Source organism: Ovis canadensis, chromosome 3 (assembly GCF_042477335.2).
Source record: "Ovis canadensis isolate MfBH-ARS-UI-01 breed Bighorn chromosome 3, ARS-UI_OviCan_v2, whole genome shotgun sequence".
Taxonomy (NCBI): domain Eukaryota; kingdom Metazoa; phylum Chordata; class Mammalia; order Artiodactyla; family Bovidae; genus Ovis; species Ovis canadensis.
Genome location: NC_091247.1, coordinates 210,166,710 through 210,177,232, shown reverse-complemented (window position 1 = coordinate 210,177,232; position 10,523 = coordinate 210,166,710). Strand labels below are relative to the sequence as shown.

The 10,523-nt window shown below is 37.4% G+C and overlaps 1 protein-coding gene across 1 annotated transcript; it reads right to left on the bottom strand.

The window, feature by feature from the left end:
- Nucleotides 1-536: 536 nt before the first annotated feature.
- LOC138438331 (taste receptor type 2 member 10-like) lies at nucleotides 537-1,436 on the bottom strand. Its single transcript, XM_069586497.1, has one exon. It carries the CDS (start codon nucleotides 1,434-1,436, stop codon nucleotides 537-539), a length of 900 nt encoding a protein of 299 aa, XP_069442598.1.
- Between the last annotated feature and the right edge of the window lie 9,087 nt (nucleotides 1,437-10,523).

The following is a 10,523-nucleotide window of genomic DNA, read 5'->3' as shown; positions in this document are numbered from 1 at the left end:
GTAAGGGAACATGAAGAATGGGGCCACGTCAAAAGGACACAGGAGGAAATTTGAACTTCTTACTTGACAAATCTAGAAAAATGTAGGCATTGAAATAAATAACAGAAATAATACAATAATAATATTTTGTGTGTGTGTGTGTGTGTGTGTGTGTGTGTGTGAAGAACTATCAATGCTTCACAGAATTCAATTAAAATACAAGGATAAATTTTGTTTAGAGGCTTAGCCACCAATGACATCTTTATAGTCAATAGTCTCCAAGCTATTTTTGGCCTAGGGTTGGGGTGGGGGAAACCACTGCAAGGGAAGGAAAGTACCTGAGCCACTCAATTTGTGTATGGGATTAAAATCTCATTGAAAAGTGACATTACCTGAGACATAGTCAAAATCTTTTTGTAAAGTAACACAGTTTAAAACACTGCAAGAAAGCAGTGTAAGAGAAACAGAGCTTGAGTAATTTCATCACTAGGCTACCTTTTTGCGGTATCCATTTCTCCCCAAGCCTGTCATGGAGTTCTAAGAAGTTTTTCTTTCTCCTAGCACTTTAATAGCTTCAGTACCCTCAAAGAGGCTTGCTTAAGCTTGCTGTTTCCAAGAATTAGGATAAATGAGTGTCCACAGGGATAGAGGATAGTGGTTGTCATACCAAAAATATACAGCAGTTTGTTTTTAGGCATAGTATCAATTGATATTTGTATGGCAGTGCCTACAAAATACAGGATAAAGAGGATGATAAAAGACACCAAGATCTTCATTGCTTTGATATGTGCTTCTGTACTGGGGTCTCTGAATCCTGTGGCATTCAACTGCATCCTCCTGTTGTGCTTCCAAAGGGAAGTGATTAATAAGAAACATGTAATCAGGCACAGTATAAAGACAAGAAGTGTTCCAATACTGAACAAAATCTGATTTATAAAGTATTCACTTTTCTGCATGGTGATCAACCCGGTTGTGTTTCTGTTCTTCATAATATTATTAATAAAAGGCATTGTAATGTTTGGAAAAGTAAATAACCATGAAATGGGAAAACATCCCATTAGAAGAAGAAGGATCTTATTGATGTGGCCCTTCAGCCAGAGAAAAATGCAGTGGGAAAAGTTGGCTATCTTCAGGAAGTAGAAGATGCTGAGGCTGGTGGCAAACCAGACACTTGATTGATTCATAATTATCCATAAGTAAGCTATATATTGACTTAGATCACCAGACAAATACATATCTGGAGAAAACAATCTCACATATGCATCTGTAGTTATTATCCATATCAAGCAAAATCTGGAAGAGGCTAAGCCAGTGAGAATAAGGCTGAGTGTAGAGATCTTCTTATTTTTCACACAGTTAATGCAGTTTATTAGTCCAATAAACCCATTCCCTAAAACCCTCAATACTGACTCACTAACTGCTACAAAAAGGAGGAGGCCTTCTATTATACTCAGCATGTCTGCCAATCCTTAATCATGTTCCTGTTTGATTAATTTTCAATTACCTGCTGCAGAAAAAGGCAGATATTGCTGCTTTGTGGTAGAATGATTTTCTTCTCTCTCATTTCAAAGAGACTTAAAAGCACACCAATTGTTGCCTTGACATGGAATCCAGAACAGCTTGACAGAGATGCCTCCAGTTATGTCTATAAAATTTAGCTAGTCAATGTATGTCCTGATCTAATGCTTACCCATAATTTGTTAAGATGCAAATAAATGTTTCTGTTTCCTGAAATCTACTTGTCCTCCTCAGACTATTTTGCATAGTTACTGTGGATGGTACAGTAGGAGTGCCAAACACATACCTACAGAAAACAGCAGAATAGATCATTGGAATTTATCGTTTTTAGTGTTACTTTTGTTGCCATTTATATTGTGTTAATAATGACAGTTTAGATATATAGAGCAAAAACAGTGTGTAGATGAGATGGATGAATTTAGCCATTGTAGAACAAGTTGCTTCTTTGAAAACATCAATAAAGCTGATTAGCATCACCAAATGTCATGCTAACTAACAGGCTTCCCAGGTGGCTTAGTGATAAAAAATGTGCCTAGCAATGCAGGAGACTCAGAATGCATGGGCTTGATCCCTGGGTTGTGAAGATCCCTGGGTTGTGAAGAAGGAAATGGATGCCCACTCCAGTATTCTTGCCTGGAGAAATCCATGGACGGCTGACCCTGGAGGGTTACAATCCACGGGGATACAAAGAATCAGACTTAACAACTGAACACACATTTAAGTGTGCTAAGAAGAAGAAGAAAAAGAAAAAAGGGCCAGAAGTGAAATGTGTTATCATAACTGGTCCTGTGGACTTTTAAAGGAATATTATGAGCAATTTATGTCCCATTTTGAAAAATTAGATGAAATCTATCAATTCTTTGAAAAACACCAGTTGTCAAAACTCACACAAGAAGAAATAGAAATGTGAATAGGCTTAAATTTGCTATTAAAATGAAGGGTTAATCCATAAACTTCCAAATCAGAAAACAATAGGCCCAGGTGGATTCACTGGTAAATCGTCATAAACCTTAAAGAAATAATATTAGCGGACTTTTGGACTCAGAGGGAGAGGGAGAGGGTGGAATGATTTGGGAGAATGGCATTGAAACATGTATACTATCATGTAAGAATCGAATCACCAGTCTATGTCCGATGCAGGATACAGCATGCTTGGTGCTGGTGCATGGGGATGACCCAGAGGGATGTTGTGGGGAGGGAGGTGGAAGGGGGGATCATGTTTGGGATCGCATGTACACCTGTGGTGGATTCATGTCAATGTATGGCAAAACCAATACAGTATTGTAAAGTAAAATAAAGTAAAAATAAAAATTAAAAAAATTGAAAAAAAATTAAAAAAAAAAAAAGAAAAAGAAATATTATGGCAATTCTCCCCAGTCTCTTTCAAAGGATAGAAGCAGAGGGAATGATTTCCAACTCATTCTAAGTTCAGTATTGCCCTAATACCAAAATCAGACATAGACATTACTAGAAGATAAAACTACAGACCAATATCTCTCGTGACCACAGATGTGAAAATTCTCAATGCAATATTAACAACATTAATCCAAAAATGTATAAAAAATATATAGCACAAACCAATGGTACTTAGGCTGAATATACAAACCTGGTTCAACATTTGAAAATAAAACTGGCCCAGTTTTTAACTAGGTTGAGTATCATGAATTCTTTTTATACTCTGGATAATAGTTGTTTATGTCTTTTGCAAATATTTTACCCAGTCTGTGGCTTGTCTTTTGCAAAGACAAAAGACAAGCTTGACTTTTGTCTCTTGCAAAGCAGAGAGAAAAAAAAAAAAAGACCCAGTTGCCATTGTCAATTATCTTGTAACCCCCAAAGAGAGGAGGTCTAGCATGAAGGCCAACAAAATAGAGGTAAATAACCTGGGTCCTTGGTCATGGACTGGAACCTTCTCCCCTTTAGATACCTAGGTAAGTGAAATAATTAATTTACTTATAGTTTACACTAGTTTGAGATGATTTTTTAAATTTATTTTTTTATTAAAGGATAATTGCTTTACAGAATTTTGCTATTTTCTGTCAAACCTCAACATGAATCAGCCATAGGTATACATATATCCCCACCCTTTTGAACCTCCCTCCCATCTCCCTCCATCCTACCCCTCTAGGTTGATACCGAGCCTCTGTTTGAGTTTCCTGAGCTGTACAGCAAATCCCCATTGGCTATCTATTTTGCAAATGGTAATGTAAGTTTCCATGTTACTCTTTCCATAGATCTCACCATCTCCTCTCCTCTCCTCATGTCCTGAAGTCTGTTCTATCTGTTTCTCCTTTGCTGCCCTGCAAATAAGTTCTTCAGTACCATTTTTCTAGATTCCATATGTGTGTATTAGAATACGATATTTATCTTTCTCTTTTCTGACTCACTTCACTCTGTATAATAGGTTCTAGGTTCATTCACCTCATCAGATCTGACCCCAATACATTCATTTTTATGGCTGAGTAATATTCCATTGTGTATATGTACCACAACTTCTTTATCCATTCATCTGTCGATGGACATCTAGGTTGCTTCCATGTTCTAGCTATTGTAAATAGTGCAGTGAACAATAGGATACATGTGTCTTTCAATTTTGATTTCCTCAGGGTATATGCCTAGGAGTGGGACTGCTGGGTCATGTGGTGGTTTTATTCTTAGTTTTTTTTAAGGAATCTCCATACCGTCTTCCATAGTGACTATCAATTTCATTCCCACCCACAGTGCAAAAGCATTCCCTTTTGTCCACATCCTTTCCAGCGTTTATTGTTTGTAAACTTTCTGATGATGGCTATTCTGACCAGTGTGAGGTGATATCTCATCGTAGTTTTGATTTCAGTTCAGTTCAGTCGCTCAGTCATGTCCGACTCTTTGTGACCCCATGAACGGCAGCATGCCAGGCCTCCTTGTACATCACCGACTGCAGGAGTCTACCCAACCCCATGTCCATTGAGTCGGTGATGCCATCCAACCACCTCATCCTCTGTCACCCCCTTCTCTTCCTGCCCTCAATCTTTCCCAGCATCAGGGTCTTTTCAAATAAGTCAGCTCTTCACATCAGGTGGCTAAAGTAATATTTCTGGGTATTTGGGGACATTAAGAGTAAGGATTAGGTTTCTTTATAAGCTGGTAACTGATAATATTTTGGTATACCTTTGGATTAGAAAAAGAATGTAGATAAGTTTGATAGTGTTAATTAAACTGCAGCTCCATGCCTAAAAATTCTTTTTTATTAAAAAAATTATTTATTTTTAATTGAAAGATCATCATTGCTTTATAATATTGATTTGGTTTCTGCCATACATCAACATGAATTATCCATAGGTATACATATGTCTGGGCTTCCCTGGTAGCTCAGCTGTTAAAGAGTCTACCAGTAATGCATAAAACCCTGGTTCAATTTCTGGGTCAGGAAGATCCCCTGGAGAAAGGATAGGCTACTTACTCCACTATTCTCGCCTGGAGATTTCCATGGACAGAGAAACCCGGCAGGCTACAGTCTGTAGGGATGGAAAGAGTCAGACATGACTGGGTGACTAAGCACAGCACAGCACATATGTATATCCCCTCCCACTTCCAACCCTTCCCCATCTCTCTAGGTTGTTATAGAGCCCCGATTTGAGTTCCCTGAGTCATACAGCAGATTTTCATCGGCTATTTATTTTACAGATGGCAGTGCATATGCTTCCGTCCTACTCTCTCCATTCGTCTTTTCCTCTCCTTCCTCCCCACTGCCCATGTCCATAGGTCTGTCCTCTATGTCCCTATCTCCACTGCTGCCTTGCAATTAGGTTCATCAGTACCATCTTTCTAGATTCCATATATGTGTGTTAATATATGATATTTTTTTTCTCTTTCTGACTTAATTCATTCTGTATAATAGGCACTAGGTTCATCCGCCTCATTAGAACTGACTCAAATGCATTGCTTTTAATGGCTGAGTAGTATTCCATTGTATATACATGTACCACAGTTTTTTTTATTCTTTAATCTGTTGATGGACATCTGGGTTGCTTCTATGTCCTAGCTATTGTAAATTGTGCAGCAAGGAGCATGAGGGTACATGTGTCTTTTCAATTATGGTTTTCTCAGGGTATTGCCCAGTAGTGGGATTGTTGGGTCATTTGGTAGTTTTATTTTTAGTTTTTTAAGGTACTGTCTTCCATAGTGGCCGGATCAATTTACCTTCCCACCAATAGTGCAAGAGCGTTCCCTTTACTCCACATCTTCTCCAGCACTTGTTGTTTGTATACTTTTTGATGATTACCAACAAGAGAAGACTCTACATGTGGACATTACCAGATGGTCAACACCAAAGTCAGATTGATTATATTCTTTACAGCCAAAGATGGCTGCCATGGTGTGGCAAAGAGTTGGACATGACTGAGCAACTGAACTGAACCGAACTGCTGTGCAAAATCTTTTAATTTTAATCAGGTCCCATTTGTTTATTTGTGTTTTTATTTCCATTATTCTAGGGGATGGGTCATGGAGGATCTGGCTGTGATATATATCATACAGTCTTCTGCCTATATTTTCCTCTGTGAGTTTTATAGTTTCTGGTCTTACCATTTAGGACTTTAATCCATTCTGAGTTTATCTTTGTGTATGGTGTTAGGAAGAGTTCTAATTTCATTCTTCTACATGTAGTTGTCCAGTTCTCCCAGTATCACTTAAAAATGCTTTTTTTAAAAAAAATTAATTGTAGGTTAAAGTTCTAAATGACTTTATATTTGAATGTTGGCTGTAATATTGATAATTGTATATCATAATGTATTGTTTTTCAATATCTCTTGCCGTGTGTTCATATGCATGAAGATGCTCTTATTTCATTCAACTTGTTTTTCTTTGGGGGGGGAGGTTGCTCCTTTGCAGTTTTACTTTCTATATTTTTATTTTTGTTATCTTCTATTTTCTCTCTTCTTTTATATAACTGTTTTCTTGAATTTGATGGAAAATATTTAGTACAATTACCCAAGAATTCTTGTGTTCTGCAGTGACTCTTTTTCACCATTGTGTCTTTCGTTCCCCTGAGTGCTATATATTGTTTTATTCTTTAAAGTTTTGTTGGTTTTCTTTTACTTTGCTTAGCAGTCTCAAAGAGTAAGCCTTCAAATTAGGCCAGCAAATTTCCCCTGAAACCAGAGTGGATTTTATGTTTTATTTTTACAATAATTTAGAGTATCCCTCTATTATCAACTTAGACAGATAATTAAATTGCTACTCAGCAATCCAGGAGAGCCAGGGAGAGTTGGTTTTCTTGGAAATTGCAATAGAGGAACTTCCCTTCCATCTTATCTCTCTGTTTTTAAGAATTTTCTCAGATATGTATGACAGGTGCTAGACTAAATGCAACGCAGTTTTTCTTCAAACAGAGAAATGGTTTGGTGGTATCTTACCCCTATAGGATCTACTTCCTCCCATCAACATGGAGCATTAATTTAGACCAACACAGCCTTGGGATAGCACCTCATCCCATCAGGAGGTTCTGTGATGTTCACCATGGAGTTCTCACACAACTGACTCATTCAACACTCTTGGCTACCTTGATAACTATTTTTTCAAAACAATCTCTGCTGTTTTGCTATTCACTGACACCACCTGAACTCTAGAAACAGACAAAGATGCCACTGATAATGTAGGAATCCTTCATTTGCAGCTATAGAAAATGCTGGTGTGAACCTGCCCCCAGCTTCAGCCATCAGTCTCCCAAAGCCAGGGTCTGGTCCAAGGAAGTGAAGGTATTGCCAGCAGGCACTTAGATGTCTTTCCACTGTCATTTTCAATAGGAATTCAGGCTTTTTCTTACTCCTACAGATGAGTCCCTATATTCCTAAAGATAATATTCTAAAATATCTCCAGGAGGATTACAGTAGAGGATTTTCCAGGCAGTGATTATACTTATGGTAACCTTGTATGAGGAGCTGTGGGGGATAAAGGGTAGGTCTACATGGACAGAAGCATGAAGGCCTCACTTGCTAAAGCGGGTCACAGTTCATTGTACACACACAGATGTTCCCAGGGTTTCAAGGTACCAGTTCAGGGTTTAAACTCCACAAAAGTGAGGTCAAAGTGAAGTCGCTCAGTCGTGTTTGACTATGACCCCATGGACTGTAGCCTGTCAGGCTTTTTCGTCCATGGAATTTTCCAGGCAAGGATACTGAAGTGGGTTGCCATTTCCTTCTCCAGGGGATCTTCCTGACCCAGGGATTGAACCTGGGTCTCCTGCACTGCAGGTAGACTCTTTATCATCTGAGCCACCAGGGAAGCTTAAACTGCACAAAGGAAGCTCTTAAACTAGTTTCCCCTTAATTTATAACACAATATATTTTGAGTATCTTATTTTTATTTTTTTATCTTCTATGTTTTTACTTTCCCTCTATCAGATTTTGTTTCAGAGTGATTAAATGTGCTTCATTCCTGGCACTAATACCTTATTGTCACTTTCAGAAACTTTGCAATATTTTTTAAGCAAAAAGATGAAGAAAATATATCTTCTTTCATTTCTGTGAAAATTAAAAATCATAAATTTTCTTACAATTTTATAATTTTCTTTGTATTGAATATAAATTACAACATGACCCACTGATTAAATAGATTTATTTAAAATTTACCCTTCATATATATTTTCTTCTTCCTTAAAAAGAAATGTTATATTAATAAAATGTCTCATAAAGCAGTGTAGCAGGCTATTTAATAATAACAGAATCAAGAGCTAATAAAAGAGGTTTGATTCATTCTTTTTCATCCACTTATCTATTTTTTGAGCCAAAAGATTTGAGTTTGAATCCTCATGTTAACACCTTAGAGAGAAGTCACTTACATATGATGACCATCATAATTTTCATCTGAGAAAACAGTATAATAAGTATTTTGTAGAACTTTCTGAGGCTTAAATTAAATAACTATGTCAAATTGCCAAGGGTAGTCCATGGAATTCAAGGAAGCATTTTCTCTCATGTCAATAGTCTGGTCGATGAAGATTTTTTTTTTTTAACTCTATCCAATACAATATGAAAGCAATGGGAGAATGTAGGAGATCCTCAATTACTTGTTTTCTTCAGAATATCAATGGTTTCCCACCGGTTCTTCCATGCTGTGAAGAATTACAGTCCTTTGATACAGGATTCAATTTGCCTTAGCAGATTCACAGAAATCTGTCTCAGTTTCCTGCTCCTCAGAATCAAAATAAAAGGGTGAATTGAAGGATAGAGAAATGCTACAGTGTGAATAGCAATAAAAGTCATGTCATTTTCTAGTGTGAAATAGGACCTAGTTAACATGAATGTAGCCAAATAGTGCACAACTAGGAGAATGATGAAAGAGGCCAACGTATTTCTTGTTCTCACAAGAACTCCTGTGTTGAGGTCTTTGGATCCTTTGGCATAGCGTGTCATCTGCCTGGTATGTCTCCATAAGGAAAATATTAACAGGAAAAATAAATGAGTGACACAGCCAAGGGGATGAGAGATCCCAGGTGGAGGAGAATTTGACTGCTATAAGACTGTGTTTTACGCATGCATTTTTTCCAAGTCAAGTTGTTTTCTATCTCTAAATGGTCACAGACCCTGAGAGCATTGAATTTTATGTTCAGAAGATTAAAAAACAAAGAGAGACAGAATCCCAACATAATGGTGAAAACAACTCTATTTCTTCTCCATTTTAGCCAGAGAAAGAAGGGGTGGGAAAAACTAGATAGCTTGAGGAAGTAGAAGATGCTGAGGCAGGCAGCACACCAGGTACCTAAGGAATTGCTCAGATTCCAAAGGAAATCAAAAGTTACTTCTATTACCTGGTGACGATCTAATATTTCTGGATGGAACATAATTTTAATGCTATTCAGGAGAAGTATGAATATCATACCAATTCTGGAGATGGCCAAGCATGTGAAGATGAAGTCAAGCAAGGAGATATTCTCGCTTTTGAGAGAGTCAGCACAAAGTACTAGTGCAATGAATCCATTTCCGCAAATTCCTGTTATGAATTCTGAGATTTCAATGATCAAAAAAACATATTTGATGACATTTGACATGCCTGCAGAAGTGAAATCCCAGTTACTTCGGTCACTGATGACAGAAGGTCTTTCAAATGATGTTTTGAAAATGATATAACAGTTGAGAATGCTCTTGTTCAGGCTGGTAGTTTGGAGTCTGTTTTAGTCTAGAATAAAAATCCCACTTTGACCAGAGAAAATGAGTATCTTCCTAAAAAACACTTTCAAATGTGAAAACCCTTTAGACTGCAATCTTCCTGTATGAGCTCAGTGCTAAGTGACTCTTTTTGCCATTGTCACAGGCTGAATTCTTCATCTATGAGTTTGACTGAAGGTGAAGTCATATTTGCTAACTTCAAATAAGGAGAAGATTTTATGACACTGTTTTGTGCTTTCTTCCTCCTCAAGCAGGAAATTTTATATGGAGTCACATCAGAATTTAAAGTAACAAATTACCTCCCCACATTAACAAATTTTCTTGTAAATTCTGATTTCTGAGTATGCCTATGGCTAGGATCCTGAATTCTTAACTGGCTATTGTTTTAATTCAGGATTCTAAGGCTTAGCCTCTATAAATATCAGGCTCAGCATTTGTAAATTCTTTATTCTTAGCTTTGCTCTGTAGTATTTCCTATACTACACCAAATACTCGCACCAAACCTGAGCTCCACGCCACCTCACTCCTGGCCCACAGAATTCTGAGTTGACTAGGATCTTATGTATAAAGCACAGAAAAGGAAAAACAGGAAGACTCTCTTGTGTATCCAGGGCCTTTTTCTTTCTGCTATTTTCTATCGCCATTTCACTGAACTTCCAAGCTAAGATTATCAGGCCTTACTTGAGTAGATTAGAATTTGGGGAAGATGGAAGCAAATTTCAAGGAGGAAACTACTGGTCCCTAATAAGCTCCAATCCTTATTAGAATGACTTAATAGGTGGAATTGTGTCTTCCTCCAAAAGGTATATCCAAGCACTGTGAATGTGTTCTTATTTGGAAAAGGGGTCTATGCCAATGTAGGATTTGAGTGAAATCTAA

What these genes read in the sequence shown, in the direction of transcription:
- LOC138438331 (XM_069586497.1), bottom strand. Translation starts at nt 1,436, where the DNA reads ATGCTGAGTATAATAGAAGGCCTCCTCCTTTTTGTAGCAGTTAGTGAG.